At 38.8% G+C, this 24,038-nt stretch overlaps 2 protein-coding genes across 2 annotated transcripts in view; one reads left to right on the forward strand and one right to left on the reverse strand.

Annotated features, from left to right (window-relative positions):
* Positions 1-1,399: 1,399 nt before the first annotated feature.
* LOC109921587 (lymphocyte expansion molecule) lies at positions 1,400-23,205 on the reverse strand. The gene is made up of 11 exons (XM_020521609.2): positions 23,154-23,205; positions 23,027-23,090; positions 19,942-20,029; positions 12,389-12,559; positions 8,125-8,247; positions 7,593-7,730; positions 6,097-6,237; positions 4,280-4,447; positions 3,910-4,032; positions 3,442-3,569; positions 1,400-1,480 (listed from the first exon to the last, which is right to left on the reverse strand). Exons 1-11 carry the CDS (start codon positions 23,203-23,205, stop codon positions 1,441-1,443), a joined length of 1,236 nt encoding a protein of 411 aa, XP_020377198.2. The 3' UTR covers positions 1,400-1,440.
* A 487-nt stretch (positions 23,206-23,692) lies between these two features.
* Positions 23,693-24,038, forward strand: part of ttc22 (tetratricopeptide repeat domain 22) — an 18,766-nt gene continuing 18,420 nt past the window's right edge. The window contains exon 1 of the mRNA XM_048602180.1: positions 23,693-23,735. Within this exon, the coding sequence (XP_048458137.1) occupies positions 23,721-23,735 (15 nt within the window). The 5' untranslated portion in view covers positions 23,693-23,720. The remainder of the gene's footprint in view (positions 23,736-24,038) is intronic.

Consider the following 24,038-nt stretch of genomic DNA (forward strand, 5'->3'; position numbering starts at 1 on the left):
CCTCTCGAAGCAATATGATGAATAACATGAATTAATCCATCGGAGGTGAGGGGGGCCTTGCAGGTGTTTATTGAGGGGCAAATTGTGTCCAAGGAACTGGAAAAACTCTCAGGCTTTTCTTTAGTTCTGTGGAATTTTTGTATACAATTTCTAGTATCAGAGCAGATGAGGCCTTGGATTAACAAGAAGCTTGACATCGGTCAGGATAAAGCCCACTGGAATTACATCCACCATCTTCAACATTCACTTCCTCCATTACTGATGTACTGAGGCAGCGGTGTAAACGATTGACAAGGTTACTCCAGTAAGTCACCAAGGGTCTTTAGATAGCACCTGTTATCTCTACAATCTAGAAATACAAGAGCAACATACAAGCATAGGAATACCACCACCTGCAAGTTCCCCTCAAGCCACTGGTGATCCTGATTTGTAAATATATCATTCTTTTATTCATTGTCATGTGTTCAAAATCATGCAACACACCTCTAATAGCATTGCAGAATCCCTACACCCCAAGAGCTGCAGAGGTTCAAGAGAATAGCTCACCACCCCTTCTCCTAGACAATTCAGGCTGGGTAAGAAAAGCTGGCCTACCCAACAATACCCACATCTGATGAATTAATTAAAATAAAAATCACCTGACAGCACTGGGGAGGCAGCCTAGAGTAGGTATTCATATCTCAGAGTGATTCTGTACCCACGATTTCAAATGCAATAGTGCTACTGAAGTCTGAGTGTAGTATGACGATGCGACTGTGATTCCTAATGAAATCAAATGGCTGACCAATATGCTCTGCCTAGATCCACACACCTAGTATCCTCACTCGATTTACAAATGCAGGACATCAGGAGAAAATAGTATAAATAAACTAACAATGAAACAATTATTAAAGGCCTAGATTGTGCCAATTATATCGAGGTACATTTCACGTTTTGGTTATTTATCTCAATTATAAAATCCAAGAAACAACATAAGACCGTAAGATGTAGAAGTATTAGTAGGCCATTTGGCCCATCAAGTCTGCTCTTCCAGTCAATGAGATCACGGTTGATCTGGTAATCCTCAAATTCATTTTTCTGCCTTATCCCCATAACTCTCAATTCCCTTATTATTTAAAAATCTGTCTATCACAGCCTCACCAGCCCTCTGTGGTAAATAAATCCATGGATTTATTACCCAATGAGAAGAAAACTATCCTCCTTATCTCTGTTTTAAATGGGCAGCCTCTTACTCTAAGATTATGCCTTCTGGTTCTAAACTCTCCTGCAAGTAGAACAACCTCTCCAAATATACCCAATCAAATCCGCCTGTATGTTTCAATCAAGTTACCTTTGAATGAAATACGCCATAGTTTTGTGTTTCATTTATTGTGAAAGGATTTTTTTTTGCTGAATTTGCTGAGATGTTTATTCAGTTAGGTTAAAGTCCAGTATTTGTTTTCAATCTTGATCTGGTCTTTTTCCAGATCCCAGACGCTCCCTAAAAGATGCAGGAGAACATTTACAGAATAAGGACACTTCACAGTTGTTCAAGATTATCAACAATTCCTGATTCGCTTCAGGGGAGATGTGTAAACTGCTTTCTTTCAAAATTGAAATATTCGCAATCTTCATCCATTGAAAACTGAACCATTCAGAAATGAATTACTTAGACATAAGTTCTTAAATTTTTTCAGAGAATCATGCAGACATAAGCAAACCAAAGATAACTTCTGGAATATCTAATAGATTTTTGAACTCTTGATGGCAGTTAGTGACAAGTCATTTGACCAACTAAGCTTTGTGTGTGTTGCGAAAGGCATATTGTAGCAGAAACCCCACCATCAGCTGGGAGAGGAAACTGCTGCTTCTGCTACTCCCTCTCCATTTCCATCTAGGTGGTACCCTGTCTGCTGAGTTTGATTGGTTCAGATATCCTGATTACCATCAGAATAGAATTGGCCAATGGTAATATATTTTTAAATCAACCATTTACCTTGCAGGCCAAGACCCAATCCTTTTCTAATGACACTTGCCACCAAATTTTAGGAGTTAGAGGTCCCAACTGTCCAGCAAATTTGAACCATGAATCAGAGTGGTTGAGGAGTCTAGCGAGGGTTAAGTTGGGTCAATTAATGGCACAGGAAGCTGTCAGGTCCAGCAGTCAGTGGAGGCTCGATGTCAAGCCTTGCAGGGTCAGATCGGCCTGGGGTGAGTGGTGGGTCAAGTCATGGGGTCTATCAGACTGTTGAACTGGGGGAGGGTGTGGATGATTTGTGGAATCAGTGTTGAGTTTAATAATTTAATCAGTTTAATAATTATCCAGGAGTTGGATTACATTTTGCTCCTCTAAGTATTTCTGCATAACTACTATGCTTAAGTAAGTTGGAACCCTCTGAATTCTCCAACTTTACATTTTTTGGAAGATTCCAGACATGGGATATTGTCCATTGGAAAGTCTAATTTTCCAGGCAGTTCCAAGGGATTCTGCATGATCTGGATGCATGAGTCTGGTCTACACTGCTTTAATGGCTGTTTGGCCATCAGAATATTTGGGCTATTGTGTCTACATTCCTGTAAGCATATATCAAACTTTTAATGGAAGAGTTCACTTTTCACAGCAGCATTTCCAAACAAAGACATCAGCTACAACCTCAAACTACCAGCTGTGAATCAAGGTCTTTGAATAGCTACAGTGAGACCAAACAGGTACAGCCAGTGAACTCTTTCTGGTCTTTCTTTAACTGAACTTCAATTTGACCAAAGGTAACCTCCTCTACTTCACCTTTGTCATTTTAAGAGGAAGAGGGCACAAGTTTGGAAGGCACTTTCAAAAAATTCCTTCAATTCAGCTTGTAGATGGTAGAAATTGCAGTGAGTACATCAGTGGTGTAGGGAGTGATAGTTGAAGATGGTGGTTGAGGTGCAGGTCAAGGTGCTGTTGAGCTTCTTGGTCTTATATTCCACCAGTTGTCATGGTGGGGTTCAAGGCCATGTCCATGTTGAGTTAATACGTCTGGATACCAGTCCAATGACATTACAAGCACGTCACTTACTCCTCTCAATTAATTCAAGCCAGGAAAGCCCAAGTGTTTTAGAGTCTGATTTGGGAATGCAGATCATGACCACACCTGGACTCATTACATCAAGGAAATCACAAGCAGAAACACTCAACTTGATCATATTTTCATAAATTACTCAGCGAGTATAAATAACATTGATTTTACTAGTGATGGTTAATAGTTGAAAAAATACTACAGGTGATTTGGTGATGGGAAAAGAAACTATTCAGGAGCTCTTCTGGATTTAAAAAAGAGATAAAATAATACTGACATCATAGCATTGCTGGGAGACAGTGACACAAAATGGCCATGTTTAACTTGACTTATGAGTGAGAAATACTCAAGACCAAGTGCTAGTTAAACTCTTTAGAAGAGCTCAATTCAGTGTATGCAAACTTACAGCAGGAACTTATCCCTTTCAATGTTGCTGAGGTAACGTTGAGTCTTGGATTTGAAAGGTGACTGGCAGGGTTTTGTTGGATTTGGATTATATTTACCAGGGTCATAGCGACCTACACCAACATTGTTCTGTGACAAAACAACATTAATAATTAGTACATTAATAGAACAAGCTTCCTATCATATAGCTAAGCTCTCATTTCCTATGGGAAGCTTCATTTCAGTAAGCATGGCTCAAACAACTTTCATGCATTCTTGTTGAAAATGTCACCTATTTTGACATATCAAACCCTTCAAAATAAGTATTAAACATGTCTGGGATCTGTGTCCTTCTGATCTTTTACATTTCTTGGCGATATATCAAATCAAAATTGGGTGTACCCAATTCAGTTTGGGCCGCATATTGGGTGGTGTGGACAACACTCATTACAGATCATTCAATCTGGCAACGCAACATTCCCACACTTACTGGGTTAAAAGTGAGCATTTTAACAGGTACACGACCACCCCGGCTTGTGGACGACAAAAAAGGAGGCGGTTTTCGATTTTCTGGCCTGGAAAGTTGCTTCACATCATAAAAGGTATCCCTACCCTGTTGAGCCATAGGAGAACAAATAGGAATAAAGTGTATCAACACCACATCAAGCAAAACACAATGAAGTAAATATCAGAGATAGTATGAGCTGCCGATGCTGGAGTCTGAGATAATAAGGTGTAGAGCTGGATGAACACAGCAGGCCAGGCAGCATCAGAGGAGCAGGAAAGCTGACGTTTCGGGTCTGGAAATATCAATTGTTTTGCAGGAAAAATGTAAAAAAGCAGGAGCCCTGGAGACTTACGACTTGTGGTCGAAACATATTCAGTCCAGTGTAGAATATTCTCTCTACTGGGGGAAATGGGTACTGCTCAACAGTACCGAACTTTCCATGTTGTTTCTTTGCTGGATTTGACAGATCATCAATGAATGACTCAATTTTATACATTCCAGGATAAAGATTCAGTGGGTCCTAAAAAGAAAAAAAAAGATTCTTTCCATCATTTGTTTTAGATCTTTCTGGATGTAATGAAAGTTAGAACTTGCATTGTCAGTGTACTTATTAATATATTTATATTTATGCATGGACTGCAACTTATTAACTATTCAATGCATTTTCCAGAATATGACAGAAATCATGGTTTCTTTCCACAGTACTTTCGTTGTTAAGATGAGATTTTGACCCAGTGACAATGAAGGAACAGTGATATGGTTCCAAGTCAGGATGGTGTGAGATTTGGAAACAAGCTTGGAAGTTCCAATGTTCCCATAAATCAGCTATCCTTGTCCTTCTAGGTGGAGTAGTAAGTGTGAGCATCTTAAGGGATAGGATTGGGTGTGTATTTGTCCAATTGACGTATAGCCTCACCACTGGCAAGAAGAGAAATACAGGAAAAGATAATGAAGTCCCTTGAACTCATTATTTTGTTTTACCGCATTGCAGACAGGATGTCAGAATGTTTGTAGTGTTTCTATGCTCTGCTACCTCCCTCCCTTTTTACTGGCTAATTTTCTCTGACACTGTCACCTATCAGAGGGAAAGAGGGCTTTCTTCTTGTGCACACTTACCTCCATGGTAATGTGTGGTTAATATCATCCTGCCTCTTGCTCCACTGGATTGTTGTCCACTCACTCTATTCTTTAAGATGCTGCAAGCCACTATTAAATAGGGGACAGCTGATCAGATCACATGCTCTATCCTACCCAACCCAACCGGCAAGTTGCCTTAGAGAGCTCATTTTAAACTGGCAACAGGTCTGTACTGTATATGTAATATTGGCTCCAGCATATATTTCCATCAGAGTGAGTTCTATTTTTTTACCCGTTTTATTTTCTTGAATGAGTCTTTAAATTTAATAACAATGAGGGCAAGATTATAGCCAGCGTTATGACATGAAAGGAAGGAGAGACTGAGACAGCATTATTGCTTCATTCTGAAAACCTGTACAGGGATAGGCATTTTTCATAGATGGATTCACACTTAGATTACACCAGTCAAGTATTACTGGGGTAAAAATTCAATATTGTTGAAATTTATGCCCAAATTTTATGCATAAAATGGATCCAATAAAAACTAATAGAGGAACAGACTACAATTGATTTGCATAAGTTTTTGGGCTGTTGTTACATTGGTGATGGACTTAAGACAGGAATAGCAGAGGGTTTATTTCAATGTTGGAATAATGTTTCTCCTACCATCACAGTGAAGCTGCAGGCTGCCACTGCCCCATCACCTCTCCCTCATTCCTCACTCTTCCCACACCCCTGATGTTATTCACAGGCCAGATGGATGACCAAACCCACTAAAATTCAGAAGGTCAAGTTAGTGAGCTACTTATTTGATGCCTATACTTTTGTATTAATGCCAATAACGTCTAGGGGAAAAAAAATGTTAGGACTGTCCTTCAGCCTCTTTATTCTGGCATTGTGAGTCCAGTATACTAACCATTTTTAACCCATTAACAGGAGCTATCAAATTCAGACCTCATGGTTTTCATGCAATGCAGCGCTCAATGCTTCATTGTCTGGAGATCATTGAAGACATCTAAGAACTGACCTAAAGCTCCAGAAAAAAAATAAAATAGTGAATGTGAGATAATCCTGACTATTGTACATACATACCGTTGCAAGATGCCCAGTTTTTATCCGATCACTCCTTTCGCCCGTAAAGAGATCATAGGGGCCACGTTTACTGACTACCCGTGTCAGCAATTTATCTATGCTATTCTCAAGGTTATATGTTGTTGGTGCCAAGTCACAGCCCTAGAAAAGTATAAGGTATATTTTTAAACTGAAGGACATAACCTGAGAATAGCTTGAAAATGACTGTTGTTGACATTAGTGCAGAAGTGTTCATTAAACACCCTTTTGCTCATGGTTTAGATTTTGATAGCAGTATTCATAACAGGATAGATCTTGTTAAAATAGTAGACAAGGGAAATCATATAAACATTATTTTCAACTAATAATGGCAACAGTAATTAATAGGCTTATAAATTTCATGTGCCAGGTCATTTTTGATTCCAGATACTGCATTTGAAAGAAGCAATTTTCACTTTTTGTTGCTGATCTTCTATTCATTGTCTTTTAATTTCTGTTGAAATCAATGTAATGAATATTGGATAGGTTCTACAACTGGTGCACAATCCGCTTCACCAGGCTACTGCATAAGCAATGAAGAAAAGAAGTTATCTCTGAGGAATCAAAGTAGATAAGATTTGTCCCTTTGGTGGTTTGTCCACACTTTGAAATTGATACTGGTTTAGAATGTAATAACTGCTGTTATGGAACAGACCAAACCCCCTCAAAATATTTAGAAGATAGTATAGACCCTAACTTTTCTTATTTTAAAGGTGAATGTAACATGTTGCATTCCAGATACAATTTGATTCATCAAACTACTGGATTGAAAAGAAAATACACTTTATTTGTCTACTATAGTTAAAACATAACAAAAGCAAGGAGGAATTAACTCTATTGGAAAAATTAACAGAATAATAGACACAGTGACTATTACTAATTGACTGTTCCAATTTAATAACATCCCATAAACATACCCTTGGCAAAAGGCAAATTCAGCAAACAGATTGTCTCACATGCAACTCCACCCTTGGCAAAAGGCAAATTCAGCAAACAGATTGTCTCACATGCAACTCCAGTAGCAGGAACAGAAACCCCAGCTTATGGCTGTAATCAAAAGAGGAAATAAAGTAGTTTCTACTTCTTCAAGACCCCAATAGCAACTACTGAGATCTAAAAATTAAAAAAAATCCTGGTTCTGTGAGAGCTTTCCGCACCCATTCGGGCTGCTTCAATTGTTCCAACTTTAAGGAATAAAACCCAAAACTTCACAAGCTGTTTACTCTAGTGGTTCTGGTAGACTGCACATTACCTCTGCCTTAAAACCTCTTTTCAATTAAAAAAAAAGCACAAAATACACCTCTTAAAGCCACAGTATAGTCAAATTGCAATATAAAGGAAATTGTGAAATGCTTATTTAGTTGAAACATTTTCTGGTAGCTATTTATGTGTGAAGTACCTTGAGAAACTTTTTACATGAAAGGCACCATATAATTGTAAAATCAATTTAAAGGAATACAACAGAATGATATACTTACCACTGTATCAAGAGATCGGTTCTTTGCAGATTTTGAATCCATTATTCCTTGTGACCCAAAAGACATCTTTGCTTTCTCCTCCAGGACCGCAGTTGGAATCCCACCCTTTCCATACGTACCGGGACCTGGGCTACCAATCTGAAAAAAGAGCCAAGTAAAAATCTTGTAATCACTTCCACTTTATATTCTGATGTGATAAGAATTTACCTGGCTTAACTCTTTGAGGCTCAGCATGAAAAATATTTATTTCAGGTTAACACCATTCTTAAAATAATGTTTATGAGTTCAGTAACAGATAATTCTGAGCAATAATGCGAACAAACATACGTTTAGTAGTACCAAACAATGCAAGGTCAACTTTTTGCCCTTCTGCACTATGTTGATATTTTCAGTTTCAAATCTGTTATAGTCAACCAACAGAGCAGGCTAGCAGAATCATAGACAAAATTGTTGGCTTACTGAGGTTGATATGAACAGTCATGCAATATAGACATTAGAAATTGTTTAAAAAGGCAATAATTTAAATCCTTACATCTTTTTGCTTTTTAAAGCGCTGCTCGTTAGTGTCACAAATGCCTCTGCTTCCAGGATTCTTCTTTTGTAATAAGTCAAGAAAATGTGGGATCTCATATTTGCCTGGACCAAGATTTGTTTCCTGCAGTTAAAAAAACACAAAAATGTCTTTTTATTTCTCAATTTTGACTGCTATGCTTTCCTTTTCTTATTCACATGTTGCACAGTCTAAACAAATTATCTTATAAATATCATGTTCAGCAGAATTCAAACCAAATTCTCAGACTTCCAAACTGTTTAATGAAGTGAATTTTATCTGTTCAAAAGAATAGAATATTTGTTCCAATTATTTTGCTTCCAGTGTTAGGGACAGTCACTCTTGAGTTTCTATTGTATGGTAAAGCACATCTCTATCTCAATTATGCTGCGTTAGCAAATCTCATTGTCTTTCCCAATCAGGAAATCTCATCAAACCAGAAAGCATTGATTGAAAGCCAGTCATGTCCTCATAAAGTAAGAAATGTGTGGAAATATACATACTGTCTAGTTAATGTAACACCAACAGGAAAGGTGTAGCAAATGTTTCCATGTCTCTTCCTATTTTACTCTAACAATAGCACATTTTACATTCCCCAAGAAATTCAATAAAGGAGACTAAAAACAAGTAACTCTGAAAAAAAGTGGAATATTCTCATGTTTTGCAATCCTATTTTGAGTTGTACCAAATTAATTTTGGGGACGTAAGATTTAAAGTTGCCTAAACTTACTTCACATGGAAACTTACACCATTAGGAGGACTGCACTAATCTTAGAGGAGCATGAACACCAGTCACCATTTTAATCTTTTGCAATGCTACGATCCCACATCCTAAGGGATGTGAATTAGGTTGCTATATTTGATCAAATCAAAATAGCCCTGTATATGTGGTTGGGATGCATTGGGAAGAGGAAGTCAAGGGAATGGCAAGAAGGATTTGATCTCTGGAGTGACCAGATTTTTAGAAGTCAAAACAGGGACTGAGTGAAAATCCATGAGAAGTTGGGGGCTGTATGATGATTGACATGTTGTTTAACCAATTACAGGAATCTGGGGGAGGGGCAGTATAAAGTGGAAGGCCATGTGATGTCAACTCCCAGCCTGCATCCAGCCAGAATTGGCTGTTGTATTCTGTGGATGGTTTAAAAGGTACTACCAAAAATGGAGGGCTGTTGGTGCCAAAACTGTGACGACTTCTTTTGAGATGAGATGAGATGAGATGAGATGCAGGCCCTTGGAATGTATTGCAGTGTGCTGTGATACTTGTTTAAAAGAAGAAGGATGGCATTTCACACAAACTTTCTCTAACCAGGCCCAATTTCTTTATCCTAAAAGAAGGAGAAATTAAAATTAGGAGAGTTGTATTTAGGAAGTTGTCAGGCAGTGGGACATTTCTTGAAAAATGAGGTAGATTTTGGCAGAACAGGAACATTTGGTCATCTCACTGAAGTCTCTCTTTGATGGCTAAAACTAGGAACGTGTAGGGAGAGTACAGCTAACTCCACCCCATCTCCTCACCAACCCACCCTACCCTTGCACTGACTTTTCATGATTAAGACATTAAACATTTTTGCTGAGAGATGTAGTATTTCTCTTGAGTTCTAATTATTTGTTTAGTTCCTGAATGGAACCTAAGTTAACTATCCTAATTGTGATTTTCTAAAAGCATACTAATATATTAATTGGTGCAAATCTTTTGCTGGTAACAAGCAAGCCATATTTGCTTTTAGTATGTAATTCTTTTGTGAAGTAAAGAAGATTCAACATTCACCCCAGACTCTTTTTGTCTTACCCAAGTCTTTCTAATTTGTTATGATTGCTGCACTTCATAAGACAATTATAGTTTAAATTGTCTCCACACAGAAAAAGAACAGACTTGGTTTGATTTGTTTTATTATTTTCATGCATACCTAGGTACAGTGAAAAGTTTTGTTTTGCATGCAGTACAGACAGAATATACCATTCGAAGTTATTAGGGTAATACAGCAGAGCAAAGAATACAATGTCATGGCTGCAGAGAAAGTCAACATTAAATTTGAAATTTGAAAAGTCCATTCAGAAATCTAATAACAGTGGGGAAGAAGCTGTTCTTGAATCTGCTGGTCCACAAGTTTAAGCTTTCGTAACTTCTGTCTGTCAGAAGAGATTATAGGTGGGACAGGAAGTGTCTTTGATTTTGTTGGTTGCTTTTCTGGGGCAGTGAGAAGTGCTTAATCGTCTGGAGTTCTTGTGAGGACTGAACCCTGTGCAAGGAAACAAAGATTGTGGACAGTTGAACAGTTAAAAACTAAAGATTCACGGGGGTACCTTGCCAGTGGAAGTCCATTAAATTATGCTCAGAAGATGGGATGAAAGAGAGGTTAAAAGGACTCTGAAAAATTCACACTTGTGGAGCAGGGAGAAGAGATCTGGTTAAAACCAGGAGGAACTTGGGATTATTAAACAAAAGAGTACATTTCTGCTGAAAAGTTTGGACTAACATATAAAAGTGGTGTTGTGTTTTGGTAAAGTTAAGTAGTTAATGATGAACACTTTTCTGTTACTTAGTGTATTAGTTTTAGCTGACTGTGATTTCAGTAAAAGTCAAAAATGTGAAATCTAGTTCAATGATTCTTTATTTAAAATAAGTATGCTGCGAATGCTGGAAATCTGAGTTTCTGTTTTTTTTCTTTCTACAGATGCTGCCAGACCTGCTGAGTTTTCTAGCATTCTGTGTTTGTTTCTATGATTCTACATTGTTCACTGGGAAATTAATTTCCTTTTAAAACTTAACAGTCTTTACAGGGATTGTAAGAAAGTACACTGCAACAGGTCAGAAATTATTCTGTTTGCTAGCATAACTTTGCAACCTCCGGTTAGAAGCATAAACCAGGCAACTCAGATTTTGTTGCATTGTACCAAGTAAAAGTCATGATCTGATACTCTGACTTACTGTTCAAGCATGCTTTTATAACATTAAGACCTGTGTTTAAAGTGTATGTTTTAAATTAGAAATAAGGAAACAATTAGGCTCCAAAAACAGCACCCAGGTACATTTAAAGAGGTTGGCTATATTTTGGATTTTGGTATACATTTACTGATAATGAACAAAGGTGTTAATCTGAAACATTTCTCCATTTCAAAGAGAATAAGGAAATGTTGTGATGTAAGGTGAGTATATATATGAAGTTTGGATTTTGAGCGAGTGGCATGCAGGTTTTAGTCTGTCTATAAGGTGGTTTAATGATTAACTTGTCACTAGTTCTGGAGCAATGGTTTTTGGAAACAAATGAGAGAGTGAGTTCCTGGAGTGCTAATAGAAATTAGTTTGCACTGAGAGACTGCTCAGAGTAAACTTTGATCTGCATTATCCCTCTATCCTTCAACATGTTAGAAGGATCAAGGATTAATTAATTTTGCTTGGGGGAAGAACCATAGCTTGGAAGAAAAACTCGGAGAAAGCAAAAACTGCAGATACTGGAGTCAGAGTCAATACAGCGTGGAGCTGGAGGAACACAGCAGGTTAGGCAGCATCAGAAGAATAGGAAAGTCGATGTTTCGGGTTGGGACCCTTCAGCACAGTCCTACAACGTTCCTCCAACTCCACACTGTGTGGCTTGGAAAAACCTTTTGGTTTCTGTTCAAGGAAGCTATGGTTGAAGTTTACTGTAAGAACACAGTTCTCCTGAAGCAACGAATTAGTTCAGAAAAGTTAGTAATAGGTTACCTCAATGGTAAGGGTTTAGTTTGAAACTAAATATACAGAGCAGACGTGTTTGGTTCGAACCCTGAAGGAGTTATTGAAAACTGAGAAAGTCAAAGCTCAGTTGTGACTATTCAAAGAAGAGGCTATCAAACTCTCAAGACTGAAAACCAAAAGCAACAGTTAAGTCATACCTATTGATGTATTACAGAAGGGAATTCTCTTGTGTGTTTGAATACGGTAAAAGAATACTGTTGGGATAGATGGAATATTGTATTTTTATCACATGTTTTGAAACCTTTTAAATTGTGTTAAATGTAAATAGCTTGGTTTATTTCACTTTATCTTCGTTCCTTTTGTGTAGTTAACTTCTATGTTATTGTTGAAACCAAATCTTTGGAACTGCATGCTTTGTGTTTCAGTGAAAGACCACATTGTTCAATAACAAAAAACAAAATATGATCTATCAGATCTGATTTCAGTCTGACATCTGATTTGTCCAGTAGTAACATCAGCTGGGATCATAACAATGTGAATAAAATAGTCTGTGAAAACATTACTTACCAAGAACTTCTTTTTTAGCTTTTGTTCTTTATAAAATGACTGTGGTGTCTGAGCAAACCTTTCTATTTCATACGCTCTTGCCCAACCAGGACCTGCTGCTTTACAAGAAACCTTGCTAGGACTGAAGTCTCCTGTGTCCACATTGTAGTAACCAGGTGCCAATCTTCTTTCCTGAAAGAGAATTTAATTCTTCTCAACATTGATTCTTCAACAGTTAATAAATAATTTATTGTAACAAAGAATGGGCATACAGTTAGTTACTGATTTTAGCTGTTCTGTCAAGTTAGAGATGTTAGTTAGCTCTGTCAAAGAACAAACAACAATACGACAGAGGAACAGGCCCTTCGGCCCACCAGGACTGCACTGACACATGATGCCATGCTAAACTGAAAGCCTTTTGCCTCTATGTGGTCCGTATCCCTCTATTCCTTGCATATTGATATATCTGTTAAGATGCCTCCTAAACATTGCTATTCCATCTGCCTCCACCACCTCGTCTGGCAGCGCATTCCAGGAACTTACCACCCTCTGTGTAAAAAAAAACTTGCCTCCCACATCTCCTTTGAATTGATACCCTTTTACCTTAAACTTATGTGCCCTAGTAATTGACATTTCCACCCTTGGGAAAAAATGCTGACTATCCATTCTACCCATGCCTCTCATAATTTTGTAAACTTCTATCAGGTTGCCCCTCATTCTTTGACATTCAAATGAAAATGAACCAAGTTTGTCCAATCTCTCAGCCATAGCTAATACCCTCCAAACCAGGCAACATCCTGGCAAACTGTTTCTGTACCCTCTCCAAAGCTTAGGGCAGCACGGTGGCTCAGTGGTTAGCACCGCTACCTCACAGTGCCAGGGACCCAGGTTTGATTCCAGCCTTGGGTGACTGTCTGTGTGCAATTTGCGTGTTCACCCGTGTCTGTGTGGATTTCCTCTGGGTGCTCTGGTTTCCTCCACAGGCTAAAGGTGTACAGGTTAGGCAGGTTGGCTGTGCTGAATTGTCTGTAGTATCTAGGGATGTACTGGCAATGTGGATTAGTCTTGGTAAATGCAGGATTACCGGGATAGGGTAGAAGGCTGAATCGGCTGGGATGCTCCTTGGAGGGTCAGTGCAGATTTGATGGTCTGAATTGCCTCTTTCTGTGCTGTAGGGATTCTCTGTTTCAAAGATTCTATCCTTCTAGAAGCGTGCTGACCAGAACTGTACACAATGTTCCAAATATGGCCAATTTTTATAGTCTGTAAGCTGACTGATGAGGGCAAGCATGTCATATGCCTTCATTACCACCTTATCCACCTGTGTGGCCATTTTCAGGGAACTATGGATATATATGTCTAGATCCCTCTGTAAGTTGAGGTGTGGCAAGTAAGAGGCTTTCAAAAGTGAGATAATGAGAGTTTAGAGACAGCATATTCCTGTTAGTGTGAAGGGGCGAAGGCTGGTTGGAGATATTGAGCATCTGGTCAAGAAAAAGGAGAATGTATATGTCAGGTATAGATAGCTAGGCTTAAATGAATCCCTTGAGGAGTATTGGGGGTGTATGAGTACGCTTGAGCAAAATCAGGAAGGCAAAAAGGAGACATGACATAGCCTGGCAGATAAGGTTAAGGAGAACCCAAAGAGATTCTACAAGTATATTAAGGACAAAACAGTAACTGTGGAGAGGGCCCCTTAGCAGAGGACTGGGCTGGATGACACCATAGCAGTTGGCCTTGTCAAAGGCCTTACTAAAGTCCATGGAGACAATATCTACCACCCTGCCCTCATCAATCATCTTTATCACTTCTTCAAAAAATTCGAACCAGGTTTGTGAGACACAACCTCACCTGCACAAAGCCATGCTGCCTATCACTGATAAGTCCATATTTTTCCAAATGTGAGTAAATCCCATCCCTAAGAATCTTCTCCAATAATTTCCCTACCACTGACGTAAAGCTAACTGGCCTGTCCTTTCCCAGATTAACCCTATTGTCCTTCTTAATCAAAGGAACAATGTGGCTATTCTCCAGTCCTGTTGGAGTTTTCCTGTGACTAAAGAGGATACAAAGATTTCATACAAGTCCCCATCAATTTCCTCATCTGCCTCCCTCAGCATTCTGGAATAGATCCCATCAGGTCCTGGGGACTTCTCTACCTTAATGCTTTTCAGAACACCCAACACCACGTCCTGTTTTATATTGACATGCTCTAGAATATCAATACACCCCTTTTGAGAATCACTATCCACCATGTCCTTCTCCTTTGAGAATGCTAATGAAAAATATTTGTTAAAGGACCTCACCCATTTTCTGCAGCTCCATGCATAAATTTCTTCCTTTGTCCTTGAGCTGACCTACACTTATTCTAGCTACCCTCTTCCACCTTTAATACCTTGGGATTTTCCTTAATGTTGCTTGCCAAAGACATTTCGTGGCCCATTTCTGCCCTTCTAATTTCCTTATTTGAGTTCTTTCCTGCTACCTTTATATTCTTCGAGGGCTCTGTCAGTCTTCAGTTTCCTAAACCTTACATATGCCTCCTTTTTATTTTTGATTAAGCTCTCAATTTCCTGCCATCCAAGGTTCCCAGTCTTCCAATAACAAGATTTTCCTACAGGGTGGGGAATATGAAAAAGAAAGTCATCTCAGATTGCTCTAAATCTGAACCATCTCCTAACAAAGAAACAAAATAACCTGTTCCCATTCTTTTTTGAAGCGTGAGATTTGGTTTAATTTCTGATCCCCAAGTATTAGCATTTACATTTGCTTTCTCTGATTTAGGTTAGAGATCTCATTTGTATCCAAATGAGTGCCCACATCCCGTCACTGATGTGATCTGCTTTATGTAATGTGAGACTGGGATTGTAGAAAGTCTGATTTTATTTTAAAAATCTGGGAATATTTATTTTCAGATTTTTAGAGTTCTGTTCTGCACCTCTAACCCAAACAAACACAGCAGCAGCTTACATCTAAATAGCATGTTTAAAGTCATAAAACATCCCAAGGTGCTCAACAGGAACATTGAAAGAATAAAATATGACAAATATTGTGAATGACAAAAGGAGATTTCAGTTTAGCTGATGAAGAATTTTTCAAAGGAGGAAGATGAGGTAGAGAGGTGAAGAGTTCCAGTCAGTGAAACCCAGAGTTTAGGAGTTATGGTCTATTCAAATTTAAGATTCCAGAGGACAAATACAAATCTAACCAAATGAAGAAGGCATCAGCAGAACATATACCTCCACCATGCAGTTAATTCAACATTATTACAATTATGGATTTCTTCCATGAAGTTTTTTCCTTATCTGATTTGTGTTCTGTAACTACAAAGTTGGAAAATAAAGTTTTTTATTAAAAGTTTCTATCTCACTTAGGAGGCTTTAGGCCAGTCCACATGTAGCAACCTGCACTGAAAACTCTGCTCATACGTTGTCAGCTGTGACAAATGCCACCACACGAGCTGAGGCAATCCATAACATTGTAAAGTAATCAACAACATTCTAAATAAAATGAGCCATAATATTCTAAAGAATGAAAATCAATGTGCTCTATCTCCCAATGTTAACAGATCATTTAAGGAAATTCCAGAATCTGGAACCAAATCTGCATATTTGTCAATAATTAATCAGTTCTTCCTTGGACATTACACTATCTCTGTATCATGTTCCATTGATATCTATAAATTAGTTTTTTGAGATGAATTGTTTACAGACAACCAGACTAATAGGGGTGACATCATTACTTTTACCCAGCTTCAGTGGCAGAGAGAAAGATAATTGCAAAGATGGGAATATGGGATAAGTAATCAATATATCTGTAATAGGTTTACTTTGGGAAATGGTAACAAAATTACTCCATTAGTCCTGAGTCGCAGGCTGTCAGATACAATCCATTAATTCTCATGGGATTAAAGCAATTCCCTTGGGATTTTGTTTGAAAGACAGTGCAAATTTGCTAAATTAGGTTCTTAAGGCACAAATAGTGGAGGATATGCAGAAATGACCACAAACACTCCTGCCAGAATCACAATAATTGTTTATGAAAATGTTCACCAAAACAAAGAATTAGTTTCTCCTTGGATACAAAGAAAGAGTTGATTATCTAAACAGGCATACATAGATGTAGAACTGCAGTACAATAAAACTGAAAAAAAAATCAGAAAATGTTGGAAATGTTGGAACATCTGAAAAGGAGAAACATTGACTCATCATTATAATTGGAAAGGGGGCATTGAAAAAACTGAACCAGGAAAGGAGAATATTGATAACAGAAGGATCTGTTTATTTGAAGAAATTTAATGTTATTTGTTTACTATTAAATTCCTTTGTGGCCAAGGACCAAATTGAACTTTTTTTTTAAAAATTGATTCACAGGATGAGGGCATCACTGTCTAGGACAGCATTTATTGCCATCCCTAATTGCCCAGAAGGCAGTTAAGAGTCAACCACATTTCTGTGGGTCTGTAATCCAGAACAGGTAAGGATGGCAGTTTCCTAAAGGACATTAGTTTTTCTGACAATCGACAATGATTTTATGGTCATCATCAGACTCTTAATTCCAGATTTTTATCACATTTAAATTCCACCAACTGCTGTGGCAGGATTCGAACCTGGGTCCCCAAAACATTACCTGGGTCTCTGGATTAACAGTCCAGCAATAATACCACTAAGGCCATCACCTCCCCAGCAAGCAATAACTTTTTCAAGTAAAATAATCTTGCTCTCGCTTTCTCGGAATGCAAAAAGTAAAAAGAATGAAAGAAATTGATAATCGCAGACAAGCACTGAAAAAGCATTAGGAAAACAAAACTATGGAATTAAAACATTTCATTCAGAGAATTGCATGGATTATCAATTTATAAATGTAAGTGGAAGGAGGGCAGAGTGAGAGCTTTTACTGCAATCTACCCGAAGATGAAATTTTTGCATATCTTTCTGCTGTACAATTTATTTTGGTGTAGGTCTGACTGCATAGCTGCGAATAATATTCATCCAGAAGAATCTGCTTAAAAGTGTGACATGGGGTATGTAGCTTCTACTCCTTAAGATGGTACATGATTCATGCTCTCAATTGGCAACCTCCATTGACTGAACTGAAGCAGAGAAAACAATGAAAACATCCTTAAGTTCATTTGGATGTTTAAATATTTCTGCCATGCAAATGCAAGCCAAGCTTGTGGAAGCAAATAAAATATGGAGGCATGTGCTTATGTCCTATCATAATCTACCTCATAAATATTGCTTGTGTCACTGATCGTGTTCATTTATGGGTTTTCAGAAAGGCCACCGATGAAAATAAGTTTCACACAACAAATCTGCATTTTTTCATTCACAGATAGGATCCGCGTTTTAAAACCGAAGGAACTGAAGATGCTGTAAATCAGAGACAAAAATAGTAATTGCTGGAAACACTCAGCAGGTCTGGCAGCATCCATGGACAGAAATTAGAGTTAACGTTTTGGGTTGAGTTCCCCAGAAATACCTTGAGGGCAAAAGAGTAACTAGGAAGAGAATAGGGCCACGAAGATCAACAAGGCTATCTATGTGTGGAACCCACAGGAGATGGGTGAGATACTAAATGAGTATTTTGCATCAGTATTTACTGTGGAGAAGGATGTGGAGCCTAGAGACCTTGGAGAAATAAACAGTGATATCTTGAAAAGCGTCCATATTACTGAGGACGTGTTGCTGGAGGTCTTAAAACGCATAAAGGTGGATAAATCTCCGAGAGCCGATCAGGTGTATCCCAGAACTTTGTGGGAAGCTAGGGAAGTGATTGCTAGGCCCCTTGCTGATATATTTTTATCATCAATAGCCACGGGTGAGATGCCGGAAGACTGGAGGGTGGCTAATGTGATGCCATTTTTCAAGAAAGTGATAAGGAAAAGCCAGAACTATAGACTGATGAGCCTGATGACAGCGGTGGGCAAGTTGTTGGAGGGAATTCTGAAGGACAGGACCTACCTGTATTTGGAAAGGCAAGGACTGATTAGAGATAGTCAACATGGCTTTGTGCATGGTGAAATCATGTCTCACTAACTTGATTGAGTTTTTTGAAGACGTGACAAAGATGATTGATGAAGGCAGAGTGATGGACGTTGTCCATATGGACTTCAACAAGACGTTCGACAAAGTTCCACATGGTAGACTGGTTAGCAAAGTTGGATCACGTGGAATACAGGGAGAACTAGCCATTTGGTCAAAATTGGCATGAAGATAGAAGACAGAGAGTGGTAGTGGAGGGTTATTTTCAGACTGGAGGCCTGTGACCAGTGGTGTGCTGCAAGGATCGGTGCTGGGTCCCCTACTTTTCAACATTTATATAAATGCTTTGGATGTGAATATAGGAGGAATGGTTAGCAAGCTTGAAAATGACACCAAAATTTGTGGTGAAGTGGACAGTGAAGAATGCTATCTCAGAATACAACGGGATCTTGATCAAATGGGCTGAGGAGTGGCAGATGGAGTTTAATTTGGACAAATGTGAAATGTTGCATTTTGGTAAGGCAATTCAGGACAGGATTTATACACTTAATGGTGAAGCCCTGGGAGTGTTGCTCAACAAAGAGACCTTGGGGTGCAGGTTCATTGTTCTTTTAAGGTGGAGTCACAGATAGAAAGGGTACGCTTGTCTTTATTAGTCAGCACATTGAGAATAAGAGTTGGAATGTCTTGTTGCGGCTGTACAGGACATTGGTTAGGCCACCTTTGGAATACGACACTTAATTCTGGTCTCCCTGCTACAGGAAAGATGTTGTTAACCTTGAAAGGGTGTAGAAAAGATTTATAAGGATGTTGCAAAGGTTGGAGGTTTGAGTTTTAGGAAGAGGCTGAATAGGCTGAGGCTATTTTCCCTGGAGCATTGGAGACTGAGGGGTGACCTTATAGAAGTTTACAAAATCATGAGGGGCATGGAGAGGGTAAATAGCCAAGGTCCTTTTCCTAGGGTGGGGAAGTCCAAAGCTTGAGGCCATAGGTTTAAGATGAGATCAGAAAGATATAAAAGCGACATACAGGGACAATTTTTTCACGCAGAGGGTGGTGCATATATGGAATGAGCTGCCAGAGGAACTGGTGGAAACTGATAGAATTACAACATCTAAAAGGCATGGGAACATGAATAGGAAGGGTTTAGAAAGATACGGGCCAAATGCTGACAAATGGGACTAGATTAATTTAGGATATCTGGTCGACATGGACAAGTCGTCCATGCTGTACAATGACTCTATCAGAGTTTCTGACAAAATTTAAGGGATTCAAAGTATTTTAAAACTTTAAAAAAAATATCATTATACTTTCAGACCTATGCTGGATAAATTGGCAAGTGATGCTAATTAACTTGCTCTTCCACTCCCGACTATGATAGCCACTGTTCAATGAATTATCAGGGTGCATTTGAATATAACTCCGATTTTTGCCCCTGCCCTTCCTCAACATACAATTGACATATAAAAGTTAGAACTTGCCAAAATGTGCCAACAGTGATTAGATAGTAGATGATTCAATAACCAACTGTGTGGGTTTGCCCCGTCACCTGACCTGACTCACCTAATTCTGTAATCCTGTTTAACTCACCAGTTCCCCAGTGGCCCTCTTATCGTAAGGCACTTCTGTGTAAGCGCCTTGCTTCTTTCTGTCTGGGTGAACTCCATACACATCAAACCTGTAATAGCACCAAAAACAATGTTGCCTTATGTTACTAGATACATACAATGCAAAGATTTTGAAAGGAGAAATGCCATTCAACCCTTTCGATATTCAGCACGAATCAGACCATATGCACCTTTGTTTATCTTAACTTTAGCTTCAGACATTCAAAAAATGACTATAATAGGTAAAGTTATGGCATAGTTTTTAAATTCATGTCCACCACATCTCCTATCCCACTTCCAACTTGACTTCTTTCCATATCCACCCTTAAAAATAACTATTCTAAAGTCACTTTCCAGCCCATTTTCAAATGACTAATGTCTAGATTCAGCTATTCATTCACCATTGCATTTCTGCAGCTACCCAGCTCCTCAAGCATACCTTCACCTCTACCTTCAATCCCCTTGTCCCCAGTAAAATCACCTTAATCATTTCCTGTGATTTTTCTATCTCCACTCTCTTATTTCCAAAGGTCACAGCCTTGAATGGTTATGGCAGACAGATGGTTTAACTGTTCATCACCAAATCTGGCTTAACCACATAAAACACAAATTGAATCCTTTTCTCATCTGTCCAAACTTTGCATTGCATTCTAGGGTGATCCTGAAATAATGATAACCTCAGGCTTCTCATGTCCAGATTTTCTTAGACATTGTTCCCTTCCGTTTCCATCCTTGCTTCCAACAGCAAGTGCAAGGGATTTGTGAACATTTTTATAACCAAGATTGAAATCAAACTGTTTAATTGCTTCCCTCCCTTCTCCTAGCATACATAATGGACCAGAATGGTTGTTTTCTTTTATCTACTATCCCTTCAGCACCCCATAGGAAATGTTTTAAGTTTTATTCTAAAACTCATCAACAATTTCACAAGCCCATTTTGCAGTTTTAAAAATATTCCAAACTGCTATGAAGGTTATCAGCAGGTATTACTGATTAGATAATGCTATGAGAAGACACGTGTCACATAACTCAACTCCACAATATTGTCATTATTGAGTTGTATCAAACTTAGTTCACAAACTATGAATTGGGCTGTACAACGTTGCATAATACGTTTACACCTCACCTCACTATTCCAAAATAGCAGACAGTCATATTAACTGGTTCCAAGTTTTGTATTTAATATCAATGCTTGTACACAGGTCACTGACTAGACCTAAAAAGTTTCTTTTACATAATAAGGCATATTACCTTTACATAGGTCATGTTAATAAGTTTATAATGCCATGTCCTTAATGTGTACAGCAATTCCCAGGATTCCACTAGCAATAACTTACACTTATATTGCACCTTGAACATGGGAAATTATTAGAATTATGACATTATCTATTTCAGATAAGAATATGAATTTACATACTTAAACCTCTCTCTTCCAATGCATTGTCCATCTTTTCCAATTCCTTTTATGATTTTTTTTAAATAATCAAAATCACAAGTACTGACAATTTCTCTTTGCCATTTAATTCAGTCCACTAAATTATTTGCTATGCTTCCTACTTTAGTATCATCTTAAATTTGGGGAAAATCTCCTCCCATCCTTTATCCCTTTCATTGATGGACACAGTAGACAGAATCAACCTTGGAGCAGAGCCCTGTGAAAATATTGCTTCTCACTTTCAATCAATTGGCCTCAATTCTCACTCTCTGCTCTTGGTGTTCAGTGCCTTCCTAAACAAAGTGTCACCCATTTTGGTTGGTCACAAGCTGGGGACTCCCATAAGTTAGTGAGAATGCTTTGAAGACATCCTGAAAGCACTCCCACTATCCCCACGGGAGTGTCCTGCCTTAACAGAGTTCCAACTAGGAGAGTTGCTTTGGGAAACTGGCAACAGGCACACAAATGTCATGTCTAGCCCGACGAAGTTGGTTTTGAGTGATTGGTGCCTTGATGCTGGGTATGTTGGTTTGAGAAATGATGTTGCTCTGGCATAATCTTTCCTGTCACTCATGTTGGAGGGTCTTAAAAAGGCACCATTGATGGTAATTCTCCAGTGCTCTGAGGTGTCTACTGTAGGTTTGCCAATGCTCTAATGCATATAGGAATGTGGGATCACTGCTGCTCAGTAAAGTATGATCTTAGCATTTTGAAATCCTGGTGATCAAATGCTCTTTTCCACAATCAGTCAAAGGCTAATCTGGCACAATTAGAAGTTATGATGAATTCCTATCTCTGTCTGCTTTTGTGAAGAGAGGTTTCACAGGATACAGAAATAGTTCCACCTTCTCCAGGATCAGTGTGTGTGTTGGAAATTGCTATACAATTTACACTAAGAGTGAGCACTAATAGCCTTGCGATCATTCTCAATGCACAAAACAATGCAATTAGTTATGCTTCCCTGAATTTAACATCCCTCAATCTTCTCCAATAAGTCCCCTGTTGTACCTTATCAAAAGCTTTCTAAAAGTCCATGCAAACAATATTCTTTTCCCTTATTCTGTATCTTCGACCTCTTCAAAGCTCTGTTGGATTTGTCAAACACATACCTTTGTGAAATTATTGTTAGCCACTGCTATTTAGTTTTCCCTTCGTCTAGGTATTTAATTTTAATTGAAGGTTCCGACATGTTTTTTAAAAGTCACAAATATTAAATCACTTGACTAGATTAGTTCTATTTCTCTTTCTGAAAACGAGTATCATATCGGTCACTCTTGCGTCCTTTAAAATACATCCCCTGTCAATGTAACTCAATTCGTCGGTCTCTGTTATTTCTTCCTCCTTTGCAAAATCCTTAAACTATCCTATCAGATCCTGGCACTTTTTTTTCAATTTAGTTAATTATACTTTCCTTTAACTTACACCAATATCTTCTACCCAGTGTAGGATTCATTTCCTCTCCACTATCTTTCCCTTTCGTATAAAGTGGTGTACAATACTTCTCAAACAATCTCATACAATTTCCACGTAGACTTGTTCGCAGTCCTCATCTCTATTAATTAGGAATCTGTCAATGTTGAATAACCCCATTGAAAAACATTACACAATCTGGGAATTCTTGCCTTCAATTTACCTGGCTTTCTGAGTTCCAAAAGGAGCTCCTTCAAATTGCTTCATTTCCATTGACTGATCAGCGGCTTCAGGGTCGATTAAATTACAATGAATTGCTGTTTAATTTCGAGTTGAGTTCGAACAATCACCCGCTGCGTGACGGCTCCTAGCAACCCCGAACGTGCATTTATCAGATCGCATCATGGCACTGGGGCAATTTACAAAATAATAACCGACAAAAGAGTGTCACATTTAATACCTCATTGCGTCAGACAGTAAACTGGTTCATATTATTTATGGAAGAGCAACTGAAGAAAAAAGGCAGAAAAGTACATTAAGGTAACCCAAATAAACTAGATACAGGCAAGCTTAAATCTAGAAAGCTGTGTCCCCTATTACATAGAACTAAATATATGACTGAAATTTGATTCAGTGCAAGTGGTCACTGTACTTCGAAAACGAAACTTAAGTAATCCTTTGAATCAGAGATAGTGGGAACTGCAGATGCTGAATAATCCGAGACAACAAGGTGCAGGGCTGGATGAACACAGCAGGCCAAGCAGCATCATAGGAGCAGAGAGGCTGACGTTTCGGGCCTAGACCCTTCATCAGAAAAAGGGGAGGGGAAGTGGGTTCTGAAATAAATAGGGAGAGAGTGGGAGGCGGATAGAGGAGAGGATAGGTGGCGAGGAAACAAACAGGTCGAAGAGGCGGGGATGGGGCCAGTAAAGGTGAGTGTAGGTGGGGAGTTAGGAAGGGGATAGGTCAGTCCAGGGGGCGGGATGAGGTTGGTCGGTAGGAGATGGGGGTGCGGCTTGAGGTGGGAGGAAGGGATAGGTGGGAGGAAGAACAGGTTAGGGAGGCAGGGACGAGCTGGACTGGTTTTGGGATGCGGTAGGGGGAGGGGAGATTTTGAAACTTGTGAAATCCACATTGATACCATTGGGCTGCAGGGTTCCCAAGCGGAATATGAGTTGCTGTTCCTGCAACCTTCGGGTGGCATCGTTGTGGCACTGCAGGAGGCCCAGGATGGA

The sequence above is a fragment of the Rhincodon typus genome, chromosome 10 (genome assembly GCF_021869965.1).
Source record: "Rhincodon typus isolate 14 chromosome 10, sRhiTyp1.1, whole genome shotgun sequence".
NCBI lineage: Eukaryota > Metazoa > Chordata > Chondrichthyes > Orectolobiformes > Rhincodontidae > Rhincodon > Rhincodon typus.